Source organism: Schistocerca cancellata, chromosome 5 (assembly GCF_023864275.1).
Source record: "Schistocerca cancellata isolate TAMUIC-IGC-003103 chromosome 5, iqSchCanc2.1, whole genome shotgun sequence".
NCBI classification, from domain to species: domain Eukaryota; kingdom Metazoa; phylum Arthropoda; class Insecta; order Orthoptera; family Acrididae; genus Schistocerca; species Schistocerca cancellata.
The window spans coordinates 647775977-647803468 of NC_064630.1; the positions used below are offsets into that span (position 1 = coordinate 647775977).

General features: G+C 39.4%; 1 protein-coding gene across 1 annotated transcript in view; it reads right to left on the reverse strand.

The window, feature by feature from the left end:
- Positions 1-654: 654 nt before the first annotated feature.
- The window catches only part of LOC126188738 (breast cancer type 2 susceptibility protein-like), a 159773-nt gene continuing 132935 nt past the window's right edge, over positions 655-27492 (reverse strand). The window contains exons 10-13 of the mRNA XM_049930346.1: positions 23872-24008; positions 20958-21216; positions 18557-18745; positions 655-1917 (exon numbers count right to left, since the gene is read on the reverse strand). Coding sequence (XP_049786303.1) covers positions 1564-1917; positions 18557-18745; positions 20958-21216; positions 23872-24008 — 939 coding nt within the window. The 3' untranslated portion in view covers positions 655-1563. The remainder of the gene's footprint in view (positions 1918-18556; positions 18746-20957; positions 21217-23871; positions 24009-27492) is intronic.

Sequence of the window (27492 nt, forward strand, 5' to 3'; positions counted from 1 at the left end):
GCTTATGCCTGAAGCAGAGGTGTTCGTCAATCACAACATACTGCTATCCAGTGTAAAGTACACTTCTGGAAGTGAATATTAGAGCAAGATGTTATTTGTTCTTGACATGAATTTACATGAACTTCATTTGATAAATGCTTAAAAAATTTGGATCTGGTCAGGAGATGTACTTCAACAGCCTAATGGTAAGGTGACTGCTTAAGTAAAACAGGATACCCTGACACAAATTTTCAATTTCAGATTCCTGCCCTATCTTCAGCTTATCCTGTCCTATTTTGATAATGTTTTTTATCCCTATATTATTTCTGCAATGATCTGACATTTTTGATACTATTGTACTAATGGTCTATGGACAAATAAATAAATATTCATTCTCCAAAATAAAAATTCACTCTAAAAATAGAAACATTTGCTCTTCTACTTGCAAGCCATTTTTCTTAGCCAATTTATATAGAACACGTATTCTGGTCATGTTCTGTGTATCCCCTTCTCAGCATGAACCTCTGACTTCAGTTTTGGTCATTGTTCTTACAACTGAGAAGTTTTCATCCTCAAAAAAGCATTACAATTTGTTAACCATTCAGAAAGGAAAAAAATCCAGGTCTACACACATAATTTACAAAAATAAAATACATTTATTCATATTAACCATACATTAAAATCACAATCAGTGCAGCTGCACATACACAGACAAAACACTACTAGCAAAGATATCACAGATAATTAAAAGTTACAATAAACCTATCAGTTTCAACTTTACTTAAAAGTTTTCTGGTTTCAAAAATCACACAAATGTTATTCAATACAGTACAATAGTATCTCTGGATTAGTGTTTCACAGCTACAACAAAGATTTTTTACATTCCTGATTATAATAAAGGGCAATAAAACTTAATTAGAAGCACCATCCACAACTACACAAAAAAATAATGATACTAGGAACATTGTGTTTCCGTAAGCAGCGTCTAACAAATCCTTCATACAAAAATGTGTTTGTTTACTTGAACAGTTAAGTAGAGTTGGGTTGAAACTTCAGCAGCTCGTACAGATGTTAACACACCATGAACTTTAAAAAGCTACAGACTTTTATATGATAAGGGAATAGAAAAAATGTCTAGCTGCTTGAAGAGCTTTGTCCAACATGGTCCCTCATAAAGAAGTCATCTTAAGTTCTATGTGATTCTCAAATAATGGTACATACATTTTTGTACTTTTCTGTGCATCAGCGATGCTATTAAAATAAACTTCTTACACTATACATAAAACAATAATATATCAATCTGCCATACTCATCTTCTTGGATACCAAGAAATATAGAAATATACATAATTTTATGGTAGCACTATTTCAGCAGCATGAAAAAGAATTTACTTGCTTGTTATATGACTGTGATAAAAGATTACATTTTGTTTCTTTAAAACAATATCTTATCTTCTACTATAACAAAAATTATGTTCTTTTCAATGTGAGGTCCCTGAAAAATAAATGAACTTTTGCAATGGCACTGAACACTGCCTTATACAAAAAAACACACTATCACATAATTCTTTTAATCAAAGACTACTTAAGTATCATCGGAGTCAAGGCTCATTGGAGGACTATCATCACAAGATAACTCTGCTGTCTGATCAGTCTTCAGAGGCACATGGAAATTCTTTTTGAGCACACGACTTCGTGGGGTCAGAGCCAATGGTGAGAGACTGGGAGGTTCGCCATACTGTTCCAGCTTGAACAGCCTACGCTGAACTTTTTCACTCAGTTCTGGTGTAACAGCTGGTTTACTTAGCCGTGATAGTTCTGCTGTTGAAGGTTTTGTTTGTCTCACATTAAGAGATGCATTTCTCACTGGAGTCACAAAATTCTCATTTAGGAATGACAAAACAATTCCTTCACAAGTATATGAAAAATTGTCAATATCCTGAAAAAGATGGTGCACTGTCAATTAAATGATTTAACAACAACACTGCTACAAAATAAAAGCTAAAATAGCACAAAAAGTGTCACAAGACATCTTAATGAGTCTTCCTCTGCTTTGCACATTACCATCCTTAAATGAAATATTTTGTTACCATGAGAGATTTTTAAAAATAAGTATTAAGTATGTGTAAATAATATATTATGCATTTTTTGGCCAAAGACAGTATACTATAGAGAAGCTTCTTTTCAACACCAAATTGAACTGATTACAATGTAATCCATGTAAAGTAATTAAAGTTTAACCCATTAAGCAGACAGCTTACTGGAAATTTAAAGTAAAATGAACAATAATGTAGAGAATATTCAAGCTTCACTGAAGTGTCCTTTTATTGACAATGAAGCAGTTGTTACAAGTACTTCTTCAGCTTGATGAAACTACTCTCAAACTTCTAGTAGCTGAGTGAGTAGAACAACACAATTTCAAAGTTGTAATAGCACGTCACATTTCAACTTTCTGCCAGTTGTCTCTTGAACGGCTAATTAAACTTTGTCCCTTATGTCTGTGATTAAATGACTAGTAAGTATGAATGGAAAAATGTGTTTACACTGGCATTCAAAAGTGAGTAGTAGTTTGGCTTGTTACAGCTGTAACTTAGGAAACATTTCAATTACCTGAAGGCAAAAACTTGTAGAATAATTTTCCTTATTTCCATGTTATTTACCAAGAAAGTGTTATAAGGAGGATAAAAATTGGTTTGAATTATTACCTCCACCTTTACATTTTCTAACACTGTGCTACTTATACACACTGATACATGAAAATAGAGATATTACAGGTGGCTTACGTAATGAAATAATTTCATAAATAACACAGCTGGCGTATAAAGCATCAGGGCATTATGAAGGTACTACCAGAAACCTTAAAACACATGTTATGTATGACCAATTGCGATACAAATATATGATTAAAATTTCAGATTAATGGCATTTTACTGCTTCTAAAAGGGATATGGTTTGTGATAACATTTCTATTTGCAGTATGACATTTTCTTTGTGCAGCATCAATCAGAAACATTATGAATTAATCTGTTCTGATCTTTTAATTGAAGACTAAAGTCCATTTATATTAAAAGCACAAAGATATTTTAAAGTCAGCTTCTAAATGACTCTCCACTCCCCCCCCCCCCCCCCCCTCCCACATTTCTTGTCAGTCATACCTATTCCTCTAGTTTCTTTGAAGCAACTGTTCAACATGATCAGACGGAGACTGCTGGCAAGAACAACTTATTACAATTGCTAATTGCCTTCAGTAAACAGCAGCCACTACCTGAACATGTCGCAGTTGTCTTGAAGAAATGTTGTGCAATTTACAAAACACGTCCAGTGACGAACTGAGAGCAATAATACTGAACAGATCTGTCAGAGAAAGCCTGAAGAACCACTCCTCTCTTCTCTGCAGACACAATTCCAAACTCCTGAGCATGTGCGTAAGGTCTTGTAATGCTTCAAAGGCTGGAAAACTAGCATCACAACTAAATGAGCAGCCAGTTTATTGAGCTCTTCATGCAGCCTACTGCTCTCCATTTCAGATACAGCACATATCCATCCAAATTTTGGGCCCACAGGAAAGTAGACAGTGGTGAATGCTGACATATTCTAACTGTCCCCATGATTGCAGTATGATTAACTTATCGTCTCTGTCCCAACTATTTGGATGTCACAGATGTTTACTGTGTGGTCTACTTTAGTTAATCTGTTGAGTAAATCTTAATACTGGCTGTCTGAATTTCAATTATTTTTGTGAAACATTCTACAATTTCCCAGTCAGCAAAATCATTTTCCAGCAATGTACATTCAGCAGTGAATATATCTCTATAACTGTAAAGCCCACGTTCAAAACTACAAGTGACAGATTAAAGAAACACTCCATTCCTCAATCCCCTTAAATACTAATAAACAAGTGTGACGATAATTTGAACAAATTTTTTAATATATACAGTCTTTAGAATATCATACGATTAAAAATGGGCATACCTTTGGTGAACAACAGAGCTTGTGCCACTAACAGTAAAGGGTCATTTTGGAAAGAATGAAATTTCAGTGGTACTGGAGATGCTGGTGACTGCTCAAATACTTATTATTCGGACAATACTTAAAAAAAAAATTCGGCATAGTCGCACTCTGTTTCAATGGGAAATTACAATGTTTCTTTAATGGCTGGAAATGACTACAACATCTGTCTTATGATCTAACCACAGCTGGTGATAGCCATATATGACAAACTGTCATAGTATTGAAATGTCATTTTCAAGTGTTTTCCTAGTTATTATTTCCTGTCCTTTACTTTTCTTGGTACATATATAACAATATTTGCTAGAGAAATAATTGAGCTAATGACTCAGATAAACCAAAACAATATCAAACATGATGATCTGAGTTAGCAGGTTTCTTTTACATTAACAGAAATGTTTAGTTTGCACATCACACTAATGTAAGTAAATACCAACTAAGAAAAATAGGTAAATTTTAAAATTATCCTGATATTGAAAATATTTATACTTAATATAACACTGGAAAATTCTACGTGGACAACAAATAATGGAATAAGTAAAGATAACTGTTTATTCAATAGTGGAGGCATACTCCAGTTGTTGTATATGTCCTTATCTGCGGCACACCTCCCTGTACACTGAGTGATTGTTTTTACACATTAGAACACTAATGCTGCAAGCAGACGAAGACACAAAATTCAGTGAAGCCGCAGGGTAAACCAAACATGATGGAATGGCACCTTACACGTATAATGTGTGTGAAGGTCTATGAAAATGGAACACTTCAAAGATATTAAGCTAATAGTTGAGTGTATGCTTTTTGATCTGAATATGCCAAATAATGTTACAAGTAGTACAATAGTTGCTTTAAGGATGGCCAGTGTATGTTTTAAAATGTGCCTTAGAGTGAAAAAAGTGCAAATGATCTGTCACACTAATTACACCATTATAGGTGTTTGACTGTATTTATTTGTGTTCAGATATGATGGGCAGAGGTAATGTCCCTCCACTAACTGGTCTCTGTGCCCCAAGCTATTGTAAAATAGCCACCATCAGACAAACTTCTTCTTTTTCTTCTTCTTCTTCTTCTTCTTCTTTTAAGAAAAGCTTCTGGGTATCAATGGTTTGCTTTCTTTCCACTTCACTCAATGGAGCTCTTCTTGCATCCAGTGCAAATGGTGGTGGAGTGTCAAGTCATGACCAGATGAAACAGATCTGCTTGCAGTGCTTGTTTTCATATCACCTAAGTTTCAGAACAAATGTTCGAGCAAGTATCAAGTATCTCATTTTTATCCTTATACGTGCAGCCTGACACAGGTGTACTTGTCTGCCAGAGCTTAGTATGTGAACTTAATAATTTCAACAAGAACTTTGAAGTCAAATGCAAGTGACAACTTATAATGGATTTTTCCTGCGGAGTCAATGGATTTTTTTATGTACACTACAATATGAGTATCATCTCTAAATTCAAAATGGCTGCACAACTAAATTAGGTACATTTGTCCACCTGTTTGCTGTTCCCCTAGGCTATCATATATCAGAACAGGAACCATTCCTGATTCCGCTCCCACTTCTATATGTAGCTAGATGCAGCTACAGATATAATCTGCTGGAAGTAATTTTTCTGAATTTTGAAATTTATGTCATGTGCAAATGTGTCATGCAATGACAAGGCAGTTATCAAGTATGCCAACTGCAGTGCACTAGAAGGCACCACTTCCCAATGCAACACATGATATCAGACACTATTGTTAGAGGTGTCGTCCTAAAATTTACTCCATTTTCTGTAAATGATCTCATGTTCAGTATTAACTGAATTCTCTGTTGGTGCTTGGCACTACATGACAATAATATTCAAAAGGAAACACTTTCCTAATGTTCTGCAAATACTATAGAATATTGGGAAAGTGTTTTCCTTTTAATATTAATCTCATGTTTATTCATCAGAATCTTTCAAACACCATTTTAAGTTAGGACTAGACTCATTAAAATAATAATGACAAGTGTTCATACTGAAGAAGAATCCCTGGATGGATTTCAACCAAACTTAGTACACATACCACTTTCTGTCCGGAAAGAATTGCTGTGGTATAAGAACCACCTATCTCTCAGAGGGGGGTGAAAAAGCACTTTAGCACATGAAATGTCAATACCCATCTTTAGTCATCCAGTATTTGATAATGAGAGCACGTAGACTTGCTACAAACTTTACACATAATTTCACCTTTTCTGATTAACACCCCAGCAAAACGATGAAAGGGAAAAAGAAGTTGCTTGCTTATTACAGAATCACTCTTCACACCATGAAACTTATACACGAGTAATGATGTTTTAATTTATTACTTCTTTACTACTAATCATGTGACTACTGTTTCTGGCAAGCAACTGCACATGATGGGAGAAGCTATCCGTATGGTGGGAGTAAGGCGGAGGCTGTGGTGGCAAGCGGAAGGAGTGTCATCGTAACTGCCGTCTGCTTCACGCCTGCTGTGCAGCAAGCTACCTTAATTTAAGTATTAACTGTATTTTTCTTACTTGTCACTTCTTCTTCCGTGTGTATTTGCTTTTAGGAAGCTTTAATTGTCAGGTGCTATTAATAGTGTTCCATAGATTTCGTGTTTGTTTTGAATACAGTCAGAGAGAGTCCCTTTAGTCAGCCATAGTCAGTGTCGTCGTAACTGCCGTCTGCTTCATGTCTGCTGTGCAGCAAGCTACCTTAATTTAAGTATTAACTGTATTTTTCTTACTTGTCACTTCTTCTTCCGTGTGTATTTGCTTTTAGGAAGCTTTAATTGTCAGGTGCTATTAATAGTGTTCCATAGATTTCGTGTTTGTTTTGAATACAGTCAGAGAGAGTCCCTTTAGTCAACCATAGTGCCAGTAGTGCTAGTGTTTGTTTTCAATACAGTCCAGAGACAGGTAGTGCTATTTTCATTGTTTTCTGCAAGAAGTGGCTAGCAGCCACAGTTTAGTGAATAAACAGCAGCCTTTAGTGAATTAGCACTCTAGTTAAAGGTTGATTAACTCTCTTCAGTAAATTGATTCCTTAGGATGGATAGGATGTGTGACTGCTGTGTACGGATGCGGGAGGAGCTGGCCACTGTTCGCGAACAGCTGAGCATGTTGATACTGCGGTCAGCCGTCTTCAGGCTGCTGCCTTGGAGTGTAGCGGCAGTGGGGAGTCTGGTGCGTCGCAAGGTACACCCCAGGTGTTACACGCTTCACCCACTGTCCCTGCTGTCGAGACATCTTCGCGGGTACCGGGCGCGGTTGGGCCACCCTCTCCCCAAGGGGAGTGGCGGGTTCAGCGGCGTTCGCGGCGCACGAGGCGGAGGGTCAATGTGGAGGCTGGCCGTGTGGCATCGCCCGCTCTGCCTGTGAGTGGACATGTGGCTGCTCCTTCAGCAAGGTCCGAGCAGGCACATGGGGGGAGGGGTTTATTAGTTATTGGGAGCTCCAACGTTAGACGGGTGATGGAGCCCCTTAGGGAAATAGCGGGAAGGTCGGGGAAGAAGGCCAGTGTTCACTCTGTCTGCTTGCCGGGGGGTCTCATCCGAGATGTGGAGGAGGCCCTACCGGCGGCGATAGAGAGCACTGGGTGCACCCGACTGCAAATTGGTGCTCATGTCGGCACCAATGACTCCTGCCGTCTGGGTTCAGAGGTCATCCTCAGTTCGTACAGGCGATTGGCGGAATTGGTGAAGGCGGAAAGCCCCGCTCGCGGGGTGGAATCAGAGCTAACTATTTGTAGTATCGTTCCCAGAACCGATCGCGGTCCTCTGGTTTGGAGCCGAGTGGAAGGCTTAAACCAGAGGCTCAGACGATTCTGCGGAGATCTGGGGTGCAAATTTCTCGACCTCCGCTATCGGGTGGAGAAATGTAGGGTCCCCCTGAATAGGTCAGGCGTGCACTACACGCCGGAAGCGGCTACAAGGGTAGCGGAATACGTGTGGAGTGCACATGGGGGTTTTTTTAGGTTAGAGAATCCCCTCCCTAGGCCCGACAAGACGCCTCCTGAGACGCGGCAAGGTAGGAGTAGGCAAAATGCAACAGGGAATAACAATATTAATGTGCTAATAGTAAACTGCAGGAGCATCTATAGAAAGGTCCCAGTACTGCTCTCATTAATAAACGGTCACAACGCCCATACAGTACTAGGGACAGAAAGTTGGCTGAAACCAGACGTAAACAGTAATGAAATCCTAAACTCAGATTGGAATGTATACCGCAGAGACAGGCTGAACAGTGAAGGGGGAGGCGTGTTTATAGCGATAAGAAGTGCAATAGTATCGAAGGAAAGTGACGGAGATCCGAAATGTGAAATGATTTGGGTGAAGGTCACGGTTAAAGCAGGCTCAGACATGGTAATTGGACGTCTCTATAGGCCCCCTGGCTCAGCAGCTGTTGTGGCTGAGCACCTGAAGGATAATTTGGAAAATATTTCGAGTAGATTTCCCCACCATGTTATAGTTCTGGGTGGAGATTTTAATTTGCCGATTATAGACTGGGAGACTCAAATGTTCATAACGGGTGGCAGGGACAAAGAATCCACTGAAATTTTTTTAAGTGCTTTATCTGAAAACTACCTTGAGCAGTTAAACAGAGAACCGACTCGTGGCGATAACATATTAGACCTTCTGGTGACAAACAGACCCGAACTATTTGAAAAAGTTAACGCAGAACAGGGAATCAGCGATCATAAAGCGGTTACGGCATCGATGATCTCAGCCGTAAATAGGAATATTAAAAAGGGTAGGAAGATTTTTCTGTTTAGAAAAAGTGACAAAAAGCAGATTTCAGAGTACCTGTTGGCTCAACACAAAAGTTTTGTCTCAAGTACAGATAGTGTTGAGGATCAGTGGACAAAGTTCAAAACCGTCGTACATTATGCGTTAGATGAGTATGTGCCAAGCAAGATCGTAAGAGATGGAAAAGAGCACCGTGGTACAACAACCGAGTTAGAAAACTGCTGTGGAAGCAAAGGGAACTTCACAGCAAACATAAACATAGCCAAAGCCTTGCAGACAAACAAAAATTACGCGAAGCGAAATGTAGAGTCAGGAGGGCTATGCGAGAAGCGTTCAATGAATTCGAAAGCAAAGTTCTATGTACTGACTTGGCAGAAAATCCTAAGAAATTTTGGTCTTATGTCAAAGTGGTAGGTGGATCAAAACAAAATGTCCAGACACTCTGTGACCAAAATGGTACTGAAACAGAGGATAACAGACTAAAGGCCGAAATACTAAATGTCTTTTTCCAAAGTTGTTTCACAGAGGAAGATTGCACTGTAGTTCCTTCTCTAGATTGTCGCACAGATGACAAAATGGTAGATATTGAAATAGACGACAGAGGGATAGAGAAACAATTAAAATCGCTCAAAAGAGGAAAGGCCTCTGGACCTGATGGGATATCAGTTCAATTTTACACAGAGTACGCGAAGGAACTTGCCCCCCTTCTTGCAGCGGTGTACCGTAGGTCTCTAGAAGAGCGTAGCGTTCCAAAGGATTGGAAAAGGGCACAGGTAATCCCCGTTTTCAAGAAGGGACGTCGAACAGATGTGCAGAACTATAGTCCTATATCTCTAACGTCGATCAGTTGTAGAATTTTGGAACACGTATTGTGTTCGAGTATAATGACTTTTCTGGAGACTAGAAATCTACTCTGTAGGAATCAGCACGGGTTTCGAAAAAGACGGTCATGTGAAACCCAGCTCGCGCTATTCGTCCACGAGACTCAGAGGGCCATAGACACGGGTTCACAGGTAGATGCCGTGTTTCTTGACTTCCGCAAGGCGTTCGATACAGTTCCCCACAGTCGTTTAATGAACAAAGTAAGAGCATATGGACTATCAGACCAATTGTGTGATTGGATTGAGGAGTTCCTAGATAACAGGACGCAGCATGTCATTCTCAATGGAGAGAAGTCCTCCGAAGTAAGAGTGATTTCAGGTGTGCCGCAGGGGAGTGTCGTAGGACCGCTGCTATTCACAATATACATAAATGACCTGGTGGATGACATCGGAAGTTCACTGAGACTTTTTACAGATGATGCTGTGGTGTATCGAGAGGTTGTAACAAAGGAAAATTGTATTGAAATGCAGGAGGATCTGCAGCGAATTGACGCATGGTGCAGGGAATGGCAATTGAATCTCAATGTAGACAAGTGTAATGTGCTGCGAATACACAGAAAGATAGATCCTTTATCATTTAGCTACAAAATAGCAGGTCAGCAACTGGAAGCAGTTAATACCATAAATTATCTTGGAGTACGCATTAGGAGTGATTTAAAATGGAATGATCATATAAAGTTGATCGTCGGTAAAGCAGATGCCAAACTGAGATTCATTGGAAGAATCCTAAGGAAATGCAATCCAAAATCAAAGGAAGTAGGTTACAGTACGCTTGTTCGCCCACTGCTTGAATACTGCTCAGCAGTGTGGGATCCGTACCAGATAGGGTTGATAGAAGATATAGAGAAGATCCAACGGAGAGCAGCGCGCTTCGTTACAGGATCATTTAGTAATTGCGAAAGCGTTACGGAGATGATAGATAAACTCCAGTGGAAGACTCTGCAGGAGAGACGCTCAGTAGCTCGGTACGGGCTTTTGTCAAAGTTTCGAGAACATACCTTCACCGAAGGGTCAAGCAGTATATTGCTCCCTCCTACGTATATCTTGCGAAGAGACCATGAGGATAAAATCAGAGAGATTAGAGCCCACACAGAGGCATACCGACAATCCTTCTTTCCACGAACAATACGAGACTGGAATAGAAGGGAGAACCGATAGAGGTACTGAAGGTACCCTCCGCCACACACCGTGAGGTGGCTTGCGGAGTATGGATGTAGATGTAGATGTAGATACCAGAGTATGGGTGGAGGCAACGGTAAAGTGCTGCTTTTGGGAACATACACGGATGAGATGGAGAGAGGGTAGGATCAGTAGCTCGGTACGGGCTTTTGTCAAAGTTTCGAGAACATACCTTCACCGAAGGGTCAAGCAGTATATTGCTCCCTCCTACGTATATCTCGCGAAGAGACCATGAGGATAAAATCAGAGAGATTAGAGCCCACACAGAGGCATACCGACAATCCTTCTTTCCACGAACAATACGAGACTGGAATAGAAGGGAGAACCGATAGAGGTACTGAAGGTACCCTCCGCCACACACCATCAGGTGGCTTGCAGAGTATGGATGTAGATGTAGATGTAGATGTAGATACCAGGGTATGGGTGGAGGCAACGGTAAAGTGCTGCTTTTGGGAACATACAGGGATGAGATGGAGAGAGGGTAGGATAGCTAGATGGAGTCATGTGGTTAGATGGAGGGTGGGGCTGGGGGGTAGGAGTGGAAACAGAGGGAAGTAAAAAGACTGTGGGAGCGTTTGTGGAATAGAAGGCTTTGTAGCGCCAGAATGGGAACAGGGAAGGGGATAGGTGGGTGAAGGACAATGACTAACAAAGGATGAGGCCAGGAGGTTTATGTGAATGTAGGATATATTGCAGGGTGAGTTCCCACTTGCGCAATTCACAAAAGCTGGTGCTGGTGGCACAGACCGTGAAGCAATAACTGGAATGAAGAACACCGTGTTGGACATTGTGCTCTGCAACTGGATGGTCCAGCTGTTTCTTGGCCACAGTTTGTCAGTGGCTATTCATATGGACAGCCAGCTTGTTGGTTGTCATGCTCACATAGAATGCAGTGTAACGGTTGCAGCATAGCTTGTAGATCACATGACTGGTTTCAAAGGTAGCCCTGTCTTTGATGGATTAGGTGATGTTTGTGACCAGATTGGACGATGTATGGACATGGAGGATGTATGGTGAGAGGATGTATGGACAGGTCTTGCATCTAGGTCTATTATGACAATACGAGCCATGAGGCAATGGGCTGGTGACAGGGGTTGTGTAGGGATGGACCAGGATATTGGGTAGGTATGGTGGGTGGTGGAATGACACTGTGGGAGGGACGGGAAAGATAGTGGATAGGATATTCCTCATTTCAGGGCAGAATGAGAGGTCATCAAAATCTTAGCAGAGAATGTGATTCAGTTGGTCCAGTCCTGGGTGGCACTGAGTCACGAGAGGAATACTCCTCTGTGGCCGAACAGTAATATTTTGGGTGGTGGTGGGTGGCTGGAGAGATAAGGCACGAAAGATCTGTTTCTGTATGAGGCTGGGAGGGTAATAACAGTCTGTGATAGTGTTGCCAGAATTTTTTTTACCCTGTAAGGGACAAATGTTCAGTTAGGCAAGAAAAACCAGGATTTCATTTTTTTACACGAGACAAACGAAAAACAAAATTATTTTTTTGTGATTTATTAGTCCTTATTATATTTTAATGAAGAATGTGTAAATTTTAACATGTTTTGTTTGATTTTAAATACCGTATTTACTCGAATCTAAGCTGCACTCGAATCTAAGCCGCACCTGAAAAATGAGACTCGAAATAAAAGAAAAAAATATTTCCCGAATCTAAGCCGCACCCGAAATTTGAGACTCGAAATTCAAGGGGAGAGAAAAGTTTTAGGCCGCACCTCCAAATCGAAACAAAGTTGGTCCATTGTAATATGAGACACAATTTAGGTCGAATGAAAGACCATACAGCTACAGTAGTTTGGTTCGAGTCGTAAGCTTAGCAGTTAAGCTTTACCAGGTAGCCATTGCTATGCGTCAGGCGCTCCGTCCGTATTTATACGGGTACCCTTCCTTTTTCACGTGCTTCGTCTGGTTTGAATCGATTGCTTATTTTGCTTTGATCTGATAAGTGCCGTTTTCTTTGTTATAGGTGTTTACGTCACTCTAAGCTGAAAATGCATTACTGTACCGTGTCATGCATTGTTTGTCGCATTCTGATAGTGCGTATTTGCGGCCTGTCGCCGCTCGCGGCATGACTTGCTTTTGTGCACGCTACCGCCGCTTTTAAAAAAAAAAAAAAGACTGCTATTTGTTGTTACTTACACTGCTGCTTTCTTTGATAATGATCAACAAGAACCAAATAATAGACTGCGTATGATAGAACATGTTCTGAACGAGAGTTAGGCGCAAATTTTTCTCCGTTTGAAAATCTTTGCGGCCGCTTCTTTAGTACATCAAATTCTGCACAGAAATTGGTCATCTTACATTTAGAATCTAGTCAGTTGCTGTGCTTCATTTCTGCCTGTATCACTATTAGGCATAAGAATAATACGAATATAAACATGACACACTACGTATATTCTTCCGCGTTTGCTGTTGTTTCACTCTAGTTTCGTAGTTTATTAGGCAGACAGGATTTAAATGAGATAGCAGCAATCACGAAAGAATACATGGCAAAATGTTTATTTTCGTATTATTCTTATGGTGAAGAGAATACTGCATGTGATTCACATTTCATCAGGTTCCTATTAGCAACCATCTCTTCTCACAGGTAGGAAAAAACTCTGAACGTAGAGTTGGCCATATTGACAAACATCCCTAACAGTCTTGCCAGTCGGATTTTTGTAGTACATTGAAATTCTGCTACATTCGAAGATGAACAATACGGAATTTGTATTTACTTCGTTGGATAATGTATGAAAATGCAGTGGCTGAAACTCGGGGCGGAGAAAAAAAAAAGGTTTTGGCGCCAGTATTTATCTTTGTGCCCACAAAAGCACAAAGCATGCTTGTGTAGCGCTACATTTATTCGACGGCAGAAGTTAGTTGTGGCGGCACCTACCAACATTTTTCAGAACTTCCGCTTGCTTTGCACTCGATTCTAAGCCGCAGGCGGTTTTTTGGATTACAAAAACCGGAAAAAAAGTGCGGCTTAGATTCGAGTAAATACGGTATCTAAAAAAAATCAATGCAGTTGTTATCATAGTTGAAAGTGGTTATTAATTCACTTTTTATGAAAGTTGAGGTACATTTCTTTTGTACATCAGCCCATTTCTATGAAGCATTTGTAAATGGGGATACTAAAGATGAATGTTAAGGCGTTAAAGATGTTAGGGATTACATTCTTGGAAAATCCTTCCACGATTTTCTTGCATTTCTCAATCGAATTCTTATTTTTGTCATCAAAAGACTGTGCCACGTCCAGGCTTCTTTGAATTATTTGAAATTCTTTGTATAAGGGGTCCACGTTCAGTTGATTGATCCTTAAAAGTTCTGCAGTTTTTTGAGAATGGTTGTAAATAATTGGTGATTTTAAGTTTAAAAACAGCATCTTGAAAAGGATGTTGTTTTCTGAGAAATCATATTGTGGTGACAAATATCCTACAAAATTGGTGCAGAAATGTAGAAAATCATTCCAAATAGTTTCTTGTGCGTTAGTGCCTTAATTCATTCATTATCTCTGTTGTCTTACTTTCAAAAAAGTTGTCTTGTATTCTTTGCCCAATCTCCTTGTGAATCCCATGTATTTCAGCATGCATCTCAACAACTGACAAAGACTCTGATTAATCTTCTTCATTGTTGTTTTTATAGAAAACATTATGCAAAAACAACAAATACACTAAAGGTTTTTCTCTTCTTCTTCACATATGATTATATTTTCTAACAGATGAGGACATTCACTGTGGAATTCCAGAAAATGAGATTTTAGTGCAGATCATATTTTTAATACTCTTTCTGCAGAAGGACCAAGAGATAAAAATCTCATGGCAACATGTTTCACTATTTCTTCCCCTTGCACCACATTCATTTTAAATTTGAGTTGCAAGTTCGCTCTTTGTTTCACAGATCTACTGAAGTGACTGCATATTTTCAGTATCAAACTTTCTACATCCACTTCCAGTTTATCAGTACTGTATTTTCCAGCAGTGTGGAGAAAATGGGCGGGGCACCAGCTTTGAAAATTTTATCATTTATCAGCTGAAAGAAGTGTATAAATGGAATGGTTTCTGCCAAAGTTTACATTAGTAAATCCTAGGATCTGACAAGAAACTGGACATCCTGCAGGATTTCTGGGATAGGGTCACTGTGACAGGGTTTGTAGGTGGGTGAATCCGACAGCTGACAGAGTCCTTCTGCCACGTGATTCTTGCTGTAGGACTACCTTTGTAATAGACCTAAATGCAAGACCTGTCCATACATCTTCTCACCACCACCTATTCCAATCTGGTCACAAACAACAGCTATCCCATCGAAGACTATGTGTGAAACCAGTCATGTGGTCTACAAACTAAGCTACAACAACGGTGCTGCATTCTATGTAGGCATGACAACCAACTGCCTCACAAACGGCCATTGACAAACTGAGGGCAAGAAACAGCTGGACCACTCAGCTGCTGAGGACGCTGCCCAGCACAACATTCTTCATTTCAGTGATTACTTCACAGCCTGTGTCATCAGGATCTTTCCTACCAACACCAGTTTTTATGAATTGTGCAGGTTGGAACTCTCCCTGCAATGTATGCTACATCCCTGTAATCTTCTTGGTCTCAACCTTTGTTAATCACTGTCCTTTATCCTTTTTTTCCCTTTCCTGTTCCCATTCCAACACTACATAGCCTTCTAATCCACCAATGCACCCACAGTCTTTTTTCTCCTTTTCCACTCCTGTCCCCCACCCCCCACCAACACCCCTGCACCCTCTATCTAATCTCCTGACTACACCTAGCTGCCCCCCCCCCCCCCAGCCTCCTCCTTACTCCCATCACCCAGTCACCCAGACTGCTTCACCCATCACGTGCAGTTGCTTGCGGTCTGGTCTTGGCAGCAGACACAGTGGCCATGTAAGAGAGAGCTGCATTTGTGTGAATGTGAATATGTGTGTGTGTGTGTGTGTGTGTGTGTGTGTGTGTGTGTGTGTGTGTGTGTGTGTGTTTTGTCTATTCCAGAAGAAGGCTTTCTGGCTGAAACCTTACTTGTTGAGCAGTCTTTTTGTTGTGCCTGTCTGCAACTCAACGTTTCCACTATATGGTGAGTAGCAATACATCCTTTTCATAAAGTAAAATATGTGAAACATATTTGTCGTGTGTGTACGTGGGCGATTCCATCAGTAAAAAAAATCATCCTAAGCCCCTGGAATGATTTGAAACAAATATGGTACACATATTAGTTATGATCCAAAAAGAAATACTGTGGAAGTCAGAAGCACCAGCCTCCTGTTGGAATGAGCGTTATAAAGAGGAGAGAGAAAGGGGAAGGAGGAGATGGACAAACAGCGAGGGGCAAGGAGGACATGGACACCGATAGTGGGAAGGAGAGGATGGACAGAGAGAGGGGAGGGGGAATTGGACAGAGGGAGTGGAGAGTAGGATGTGGACAGAGAAAGGAAAGAGAAGAAGATAGACAGAGAGTGGGAGGAGGAAGAGATGGGCAAAGAGACAGGGGGAAGAGGAGATGGAGAGAGGGAGGGGGAGGAGAAGATGGAGATAGAGACAGTGTGGAGGAGATGGACAGAAGGGGAGGGGGGGGGAGGTGGGCAGAGAGAGGTGAAGGAAGAGAGAGACTAATAGAAGATTGGCATAAATATACGAGGTGTGATCACAAAGTAATGATAATTTATGTTTTTCACACATGATCCTTGCTTATTCATCAACAACAACTTTGTCCCCTTCAAAGTAATCCCACCCAGATGCAATACACTTGTGCCAGCGCTTTTTCTAATCTTGAAAGCACTTCTCGAACTTAATTTCCATTATAGTGGTCAGCTCCTTCAGTGATTCTGTTTTTATTTCATCAATGGTGGCAATACAATGTCCTTTCATGGTTCCCTTCAGCCTCGGGAATATATAGAAGTTGCAGGGGACCACATCAGGCAAATATGGTGGCTGAGGCAACATAACGGTTTTGTTTTTTGCCAAAAAATCATTGAGGTGCGAGTGGGAGCAATAGCATGATGTAATTGCCACGAGTGGTTTTTCCACAGTTCTGGTTGTTTTCTTCAGGTTGCTTCACACAAATGGCACATAACTTCCAGATAGTGTTCCTTATTGACCTTACAACCACAAGGCAGAAACTCTTGATGTACTATCTCATTGTAATCAAAGAAAACAGAGAGAAGAACCTTCAGATGTGATCAAACTGGTTGAAATATTTTTTTTGTCTTGTTTCTTCATGCAGTTTCCATTGGGACGATTGGGTTTTGGTTTTGACGTCATACGTGTATGTCCCTGTTTCGTCACCTATTACAACTTTCTTTAGAAGTTCTGGATCGATGAAGATTTCATTCAGCAATTCCTGACCTAACAACATTGCTTGGCATGACCCAAAGAATATGCCACACAGTCAACATTTTGAATTTGGTGCTGTGCTTTAATCCATTTTTCAAGCAAAATTTAATGCAAATCCATTGTTTCCAAAAGTAAGATTGGCCAAGCACTCAAAAACATGTATAATCTTTTTGACTGCCAACAATAAACTAAATATTCAAAATATCTGAAAATGCAGAAATATGTCGGGAACATGTGTACCAACCAAATAAAAAAAAGTTTTTGAGAATTGGATGTATAAGGTCCACAAAATTAAAAATTTCTCATTACTTTTTGATCACACCTCCTATACCTGGGCAATGCTGGGTAATCTGCTAGTATCAAAAAAATTTTTGTGTGTAGGTATGAATGTACATTTTACATCTCCACCTAAATGGCTGGACTGATGTCAACCAATCTTGGTACATACATCACTTACTGTATGGAAAGAATCACTGCGTGTAAGAACCACATACCTATCAAAGGGGCAGGGGTGGAGGTGAAAAAGAAGAGTGGCTCATGATGTTTCACCCAATATCTAAGTGTCAGAGTACTTAGACACACCCAAGAAACATTACACATAATTTCAAACCATTATGAAATTTTTCTCGCTGAAAGGAAAATAAGTTAATCATGTACTATATTGTTATTCCTTACTAATAACTGTATTCACAACACATTTTGCAGACACTACTCACATATATCACTGAACGTATCAGCAAAATCCGTATGACACAGTTCGGGAGATATGATGTCATAAATACTAAGATGTGTGAAAAACTGCCGCATCACGCATGGTGCTTTAATTTATTATGTCTTTGCTGCTAACTTTATTTGCAACACATTTCCCAAACAGTAACCAAATATAGTAATGGATGTCCCTCCAAAATTAAAGTATTGCATGATACACTCTTCAAGAGATATTATGTCATAAAAATAGAGATATGTGAAAACAAAATTACAAGGGTGAAACTCACTTGAGATACAGACGAAATGTGTACAAAAATGTGTGAAATATGTTAATATATGGGGAATATGTTACATGCATGTGCAATGTATATGACATTTGTGCACCCTGGAAAAGTCGGATGTAAAAAGCTCCTTGTAAACCTCTGGATTGATTTCAACCAAACTTGTTACACATATTACTCACTATCTGAAAATAAATACTGTGGAAGTAAGAACTATCAGCCCGCTATTGAGGTGAGGGTGATAACTCTATGACAGTGAAAAAAAGTGGGGAGGAGGAGGTTGACAGAGAGAGGGAGGAGGAGGTTGACAGAGAAATGAAGAGGCTGAGATGGGCAGAGAGAGATTGTCAGATAGAGGAGTAGGATGAGATGGACGGAGAGGGGGGAGTGTAGGAAACAAGCTTCCAGAGGGTGATATGAACTTAATACATTTTTGCAATTAAATAAGCACTATTCATACCATATTAAGATTCCTTCTCAGTGAGTCAAGAGCTTCAACGAGGTGCTTTTGGCGAGGATGTTGCGAGAAAATTGAAAATTCTGTGGCATACGTTGTGGGTATCCAGTGAACAGCAGCACCCACACGACTTTGTAAATTACTACAAGCCACTAAAGCCTTCTGCTGAAGTATATCCTCCCAACCTGAACCCTGCAAGAATAAAACCACACATCACTGCAAAGAAAATGTCACTGCAGAAGCATTAACAATAGCTACACAATAATTTTATTCTCTGATGAAATTTGCAGTCAGTGATCCATTTGAAAATGAGAATTATGGCACACTGAAAATAATAAATAAATAAAAAAAACTTTGTCTTTTTCTAATCATTATCACTTAAAGAAATTAATGTTGCCACATAAAGTTTTAGATAACACTGAAAGAAAGAGTCTTTTATAATTTACTGAGGGAAATTAATGAGCTGTATATCTGTAAGTGGCCAAAATTTTGCCATACATGAACTCCAACAAATTGGGTGTGGTTGTTACTGTAGTGATGATTTGCTCTAAATATCAACATTTGAATAGGAGTTATGCAAAAAGAGTTTGTTCTCTAAGAATCTACAAATTGTAGGCAAGATACAGTTGGCACTTTATTGTAGTGTTTGAGAGCAGACGCTGACTTTCCTTCAGGTGGACGAATGGATATTCGATCAAGTTTATAACATTCTGAATTACTTTGAACGGTGCACTAAAGTTAAGTATGACACAGGAAAACATTGACTGGAATAAAAACAATGAATGAGTAAATCAATCATTGTATGGTGAAAGCATTAAGTAACAGACAGGCACAGAAACAAGAAATGGTAGCTCAATCTATATTTTTCTTCAGAGCACGTGCAAAACACATCTATACGTACAATTATTAGTTACATTTATGTGCCAGATCGTAGTTAGGTGCCTACAGCGTGACACCTCAACAATACAGTAACTGGTTACCATGTTGTTGCTGTTGCTGTTGTTGTTGTTGTTGTTGTTGTTGTTGTGGTCTTCAGTCCTGAGACTGGTTTGATGCAGCTCTCCATGCTAATCTATCCAGTGCAAGCTCCTTCATCTCCCAGTACCTACTGCAACCTACATCCTTCTGAATCTGCTTAGTGTATTCATCTCTTGGTCTCCCTCTATGATTTTTACCCTCCACACTGCCCTCCAACGCTAAATTTGTGATCCCTTAATGCCTCAGGACATGTCCTACCAACCGATCCCTTCTTCTAGTCAAGTTGTGCCACAAACTTCTCTTCTCCCCAATCCTATTCAATACCTCCTCATTAGTTACGTGATCTACCCACTTAATCTTCAACATTCTTCTGTAGCACCACATTTCAAAAGCTTCTATTCTCTTCTTGTCCAAACTATTTATTGTCCATGTTTCACTTCCATACATGGCTACACTCCATACAAATACTTTCAGAAACGACTTCCTGACACTTAAATCTATACTCGATGTTAACAAATTTCTCTTCTTCAGAAACGCTTTCCTTGCTATTGCCAGCCTACATTTTATATCCTCTCTACTTCGACCATCATCAGTTATTTTGCTCCCCAAATATCAAAACTCCTTTACTACTTTAAGTGTCTCATTTCCTAATCTAATACCCTCAACATCCCACCGACTTAATTCGACTACATTCCATTATCCTCGTTTCGCTTTTGTTGATGTTCATCTTATATCCTCCCTTCAAGACACCATCCATTCCATTCAACTGCTCTTCCAAGTCCTTTGCTGTCTCTGACAGAATTACAATGTCATCGGCGAACCTCAAAGTTTTTATTTCTTCTCCCTGGATTTTAATACCTACTCCAAATTTTTCTTTTGTTTCCTTTACTGCTTGCTCAATATACAGATTGAATAACATCGGGGAGAGGCTACAACCCTGTCTCACTCCCTTCCCAACCACTGCTTCCCTTTCATGCCCCTCGACTCTTATAACTGCTCTCTGGTTTCTGTACAAATTGTTAATAGCCTTTCGCTCCCTGTATTTTACCCCTGCCACCTTTAGAATTTGAAAGAAAGTATTCCAGTCAACATTGTCAAAAGCTTTCTATCTTCCCCGAGGTCGGCTTCCACCAGTTTTTCCATTTATCTGTAAATAATTCGTGTTAGTATTTGCAGCTGTGACTTATCCGGAATATTTTACCCAAAAGGATGCCATCATCATTTAACCATACAGTAAACTCATTTTTCAATTTACATCAAACATAAATATGGATCTGTCACACACAACTTGTAATACAGAGGTAACCAAACGAAACATTATAGGTTATAAATATAACAGCAAAACAGTAACTTAGAAACAAGAGAACATATTTCACTGATAACTGCCATTTCTAACACATGACTAATAATTACAAGTAATAAATACCTTAAGACCATTCCAGAAAGAAATGCCCACAATATCCATGTCTGCATCAGCTAGGTAGACTGTCTGGTAATTTCCAGAGAGAGGAGCGACATGTACAACAACTCCAACACAGTCCATTTCCCCAAACGTCGCATGAAGGTTGCCACTTGACACCTGAGACAATGGTGTTGCATATCTGGCTGGGAAATCTTCTGGAAGGTGACTAGTCTGAGGCTGATAACGAGACTGGCGGCACGCAGAAAGTTGCAAGTCTCCATTCCTGCAACAGCAAGACATGCTACATTTAACTGGTAAACTGAATATATATATGTTCTTGTTTCTTTTTTTTTTTACGATGGCAAGTTTAATTGAAAAATATGCAGCTGTGAAATATTGTTTTCTACTCAATAAAAATGCTGTTGAAAATATTTTAATGTTGGAAACAGCTTACCAAGATGACGTCACAGGAAAAAACTCAAGTGTTGGCTCAATTTAAAAATGGCGACATGACCTAGACATTGAGAGACTGAACTTACACTTGAATATGTTAGCTGACATCACTAATAAAAAAACAACTGGTCTTAAAAAACATGCGTGATGTAAGAAAGTACATTACACAAGAGGCTGGAGATGGAGAAATGTTATGTGAAGTAGTGAAGTGCAATAAGCTTCTCCAAGTAGTTATCAATCACGACAGCAACAGCAGAATGGTCATTTAGCACCCTTAGACGTCTGAAGTCATATCTCCGATCAACAATTGGACAGAAGCAATTGAACAACTTGGCTGTTCTTCATGCCCACCAAGACATTTTGGATGAATTGGATATCCAACTAGTCATCAACGACTTCATATTCAGTAATCCAGTCAGGTGGTCGACAATTGCACTGTTTTAAAGACACTCTACCCCTAACGACGACATTTAGAGCAATATTAAAAATCTTTATGAAATACAGAATTAAATACATAATAATGTTGAATTTTCAGTTTCAAAATATTAGCACTAGAATAGTACTGTATTAGTTATTTTCAAATACTTGAATATTTTTAGGGTGTAAGACCCAATTAAAACCCGCCATTTACATACTTTTTGACTGAAAGTATTAGGCATACCATATAACTTTATTAACTGTATTAAAGCATTAACTTTGAGATATTGTTTTTTTTTAATGAACCCTGAGCCATATTCAAAGTAAGCTTAAATTAGCTAATTCTCTTATTAATCAAAGTGCTATTACTGTGCGACAGCAATATTTTATTTTTTATTCTTTTAAAGATAGTTTAGGATTTATTTAAATATAATTTCAGTCTTTCAGGGCTATACATTCACTGCTCTGTAATAGTCTACAAGGATGATTATTACTGTACATTAAATTAGCTTTTTAAGAAAATGCTGTGCGTGTTTATGTTTTGTTTCTTTTTTTAAAGCCAAAAAATGTGTCAGACTTGTTGAGTTTTGTGGAGTGTCATGTTATCGAGAGTCCATTTTTCGGGGTCCTAATGTTGATCATTTGACTATAAAAATGCTAAAAAAAACCTTTAAAACCAACTATTTTTCATTTAAAATTTAGAAAATTTTCTGGGACCAGACCCCAGTATGAGGCCCCCCCCCCCCCTCCCCCCTAATATCTTTTATAAGTCGGCACCTCTGTTCTTATTAACAAAGGAGGAAACTTAGAGACTAACAATTATGAACCAAACGGGTCCAAAGCTACAGGCCCAACGAAAGATCCATAAAGATAATCTTCCTGTCAGACCTATTGTACACGCTATGAATCAGCTAGGCTACAAAATTACAAAAAAGCTGCATTCAATTTTGCAAAGCCAATAAAGATTTCAAAACTCTTTTTCAGTGAAAAGTAGTTACCAAGCAATTCAAGGTTTCAAATATCTTCAGATTCCATTCAATGAGAAGCTCATTTCCCCTGACATTGTAAACTTATACAGCAGTATACCCATCAAAGAATCCGTAGATAAAATCAAGCAAAATTTATTAAAATATCAAACTATGTTCACAGGGGAAGTAGTTGAACTAAGAGAATTACTCGAGCTTGTCTTCTTACACAATTATTTTACATTCAATGGCAAATTTACAAATTTGATGTGAGCCTAGCAATGGGAAATCCTCTCAGTGAGATCATTGCAGACATCTTCATTAATCACATCAAAAATAAACTTCAGAAGAACAAGGACACAATTACCTAGAAAACTACGCACTGCTGCAGATATGTGGATGACACATTCATTGTATATAATTGAATTAATGAAGAAACAGAAACTCCGTAAAATAGGTTCAATAACTTATGCAGTAACATTCATTTCACCACGCAACACCAGAAATATAACAAAATAATTTTTTTTAGACATGACCATAACCAACACAAAACAGACCCTGAATGTCGAAGTACACAGAAAAACCAACAAACATAGACACTGTCTTTAATAAATCTTCCAGACACCCAAACTCGCATAAACAAGCTGCATTCAGATCCTTCTTAAACAGAGCACAGGAATTCCTACTTAATTCTGCTGATTATGAGACACAAATAAAAACTATCGAAGACATTGCACCCAGCAATGGCTATCATGAATGTGAAATACGTGCATAACTAACCAGCTTAGAGAGACAATCTCGCTGCAATATGCCCTGTTAACTGTTCCCATGCACACAGTCATACTGCTCATTAGAATTGTCACATACACAATTTTGTTGTGTGGATCAATTTCCTGAGTTTTTCAATTATCATAATTTGAATTTCTCATTCCATCTGTACACACTTCATCACGGTAGAATGGTATCATAATATGGTGATTTTGGTAGTACAGCCACCAGCAAGAATGATCAACTATCATCACCATAAAATTGAGAGAAAAATGAAACTGGATAATAGAGATACAGACCTATTTTATGGCCTACATGTCATTTCTAGCAGTTACCTTAATCCATTGGCAGTGATGCTAAATATCTTCAATGCACTTCCCTCCTGGAACAGTGTTAAGAGATCTTCTGAAGGGCGCCAAATGGAAAGAACTGCTGACCTAGCAGAACAGTCTTTAGCATCCAGACAGCGAACCTGAGCACACAAAATGAGGGCTCTATATACACTGCATTTTCCAATTATATAAAATATAAATAGTGAAGATCATTACATCTAGCAACATTAAATAATGAATACAATGTTCATTGCAGGATTAAACTGTGCAAGAGCTACAACATTTCCTTGAGATACCTGTCTGTTGTCTTCAAATGGAGAGCACTGGTAGACAATTACCATCTAACAGTGCCCTCTTACAAATTGTGATTGGCACCTGTTCCAATGCTAAAATGAATCACACAGTGCTACAATGATGGCACTGGACAAAAATAGCAACAAATGAGTTAATATTTGGGAAAGCTGAAAGGGACAAAGCATTTGAGCTCATCAGTCCATTTGTCCTTTAATGATCAAAGCCTAAAGGTTACTAGGAGATGGAAAAGGACTGGTCATCAGGGCAAAACTCGAAGTGGGGTTCCTCACTGAAGACAAATCTACTCCAGTCAATGAGGTTCCAGATGTGTCAGGAGACATCCTGGACAGTAGTGGGATACTAACCTGACTGTCAACCACCAACAGCCTGACAACCAGGAGGTTTAGTCTGGGTGCCATTTCTTTTCATAGCAGGATGTCTTTGGTTGTCATCTGTGGCACCCTTACAGCGTAGCCATATATTGACAATATTCTATGTCCGATTTTATTGCCCTTCATGGCAACCAATCCTGGGCTTACATTTCAGCAAAATAATGCCTGCCTGCACACAGTGAGAGTTTTTACTGCTTGTCTTCATGCTGGCAAAATCCTACCTTAGCCAGCAAGATCGCCAGATTTCTACCCAACTGAGAATGTTTGGAGCATTATTGGCAGGGGCTACAACTAGCTCAGGATTTTGACACATCTAATGGACCAACTGGACAGAATTTGGCATGATATCCCTCAGAAGGAAGCCCAACAACCTTATCAACCAATTCCAAGATGAATAACTGCTTGCATAAATGCCAGAGGTAGACCAACGTGTTATTAACTTGCTCAATTTGTGAAGCTCATTAACTTGAATAAATCATCCAATTTATCTGAAATTGTAATCATTTGTTTGTCTGTACATGTACATCACATCTACTGATTTTCATCCCATTCGGAAATTCCTTCTTGGTGCTTTTTTATGTGTTCTGAAATATGATAAATGTGGTCAGTCATGAGTTCTGCATAATTATACTGAAAATATGCACATGAGCATGTTCAGCCAGCTGGTCTCATAACTGTCCAACATGCACCTTTCTGAACTTTCTTAGAAGGTAATACATTTGCTGGTCACCAACTCATCAATCATCTACACACAAATGAAATACTTCGCAAACACATTTGAATTTCACAATACTGACACAAATGATGTTACTATTTACACACTTAGCATCAAGAGTACACTGTGCTCTTCCCAAAACATCTGAATTTGTGAATTTCAATAGTTACAAGGTTGGTTCATTATCTATTTCAGTACATAGATTTAGAATGTTATTTTAACACTTTTTAACAGCGTACAGAAAGAATCCTTTTATTTGTAGAGAGATCAGTAGCAGAATCTAACAAGGCTGAATGCAGGGTCCCTGATTTGAAATGGCCACTGGTAAAAAGTAAGTGAAACAGGAATCCTACTTTTTAGATGCAACTACAAATGACAATTTAAAACTGTAAATATACATGTTCTTGAAATTTTATTTTAGTTTCAATAGTTATCACGATAAAAGTACACTGCCCAGGCACGATAAAATACACTGTCCAGGCACGATAAAATACACTGTCCAGGCATGATAAAATACACTGTCCAGTCAGATTAATGTGACCACCTGTCAAAGGCCTGAATAACCACCTTTTACAACACAGACCACTGCAAAATGTGCAGGAAGAGAGTCAATTAAGTTCTGAAAGGTACCAACAGGTATGAGGAGTCATGCCAATTCCAGTGCTGTGGCCAGCTGCGCTAGGTTTCCTGGTTGAAACGCATAGCGTTAACAGCCCAATCGGGGAGGTCCCGCAAATTCTTGACTGGGTTCAAATCTGGGGAGTTTGGTGGCCAGGGGAACAGTACTCACCCTTGTGTTCTTCAAACCACAGAGATATACTGCAAGCTGTGACACAATGCATTATCCTGCTGGTAGATGCCATCGTCCTGAGGGGAAAAAAAAGCTACCTTTGCTTTCAGACATTTCATACCGTAAAAGCCAACAGTCACCTGTTCAATGGGGCATAAAATGTGATTCATCTGAAAATGCCATCAGTCGCTACTCAGTGGGCATCCAGTTGTGGCACTTGCACGAAAATTCCAGCCTTCATAAATGATATACCGCCAGCCATCAGCACAAGTTCTGGAACCAGACATGTGCTGCGGAGGCCCATAAGCAGCAACATTCGCTGAATGGTCACTGAGGAGATACTGTGTTTAGCCACTTGGCTCATGGGAGGTCAGCTGCTCAAAGGTTGAATGTCTATTTGCATGAACACATCTCCCCAACCATTGTTCATCCTTGTCATCTATGGCCCATGGTGCACCACAGTTGCCTCAGCACTGGTTTTGGATAGTATACTTCAACCATGGTGGTGTGCAAACAGTTTGAAAACTTAGTCATTTGCTTCTACCATTGGCCCAAAAGCCAACAATAATGCACTTTTGGATGTCACATAGATCACTTCGTTTCCACCTTACGACAGCAATTGCGCTGTTTTCAGCATCCCGCCAATAAGTTTTATATACAGTCCACTGCTAGCGCTGCCACCTGCTGTCTGTGAGAGGTTATTGGATGTTTAGCATAAACATAGATGGTGGTCACATTAATATTACTGGACCGTGTAACTACCCTTTCTAGAAATGGAAGACAGGATTTTATTGTTACATTGTGTTTGCATTATTCATTAATGTCTTACAACACAATATTCGACAGTGGCCAACAAGTTCACTTTTATTTGTACAGTCTTCAGTAGAAGATAGAAGTTGCTTTTTTTGTTCATTCAGAGATTGCACCAGGGTTCAAATTAGGCAGTGAGGCAGAAAATATGACTTTTGGCAAGTCAAGGTCACTTAGCCTCTCCTACTCAATTCTGCCAGTCATCTCCAAGTTGGTGAACTCCAGGAACCTGAGAAACCCTATGGAAGATTAGATATGCAACCCCAGTGAGAAACAGGATCAGGACAGAAGAGAGTGGGAGAAATCATCCTCCAAACAATGTGGGGTGGACTATGGGTTAATAACACTTATCTAGAAAAAAAATGCCTTAATACAAAAGATCAAAGAAATATCGCCAGGTGGACCTTAAGGTGAAGACATGGCAAACTAACAAGGAATATGAGAATTGGATCATGAAATGTATAGACATTATACAGAATTGGGGCCCTTGGAAGCCTGATTGGAATACTGAAATCATGCAAGGTGGATATCATGGCCTTGCAACTGATAAAATGGATTGGACAGGGTTCCTTCCACAAACGACAGCATACTATGTACTACAGAAGCTACAATGGTGAACACAG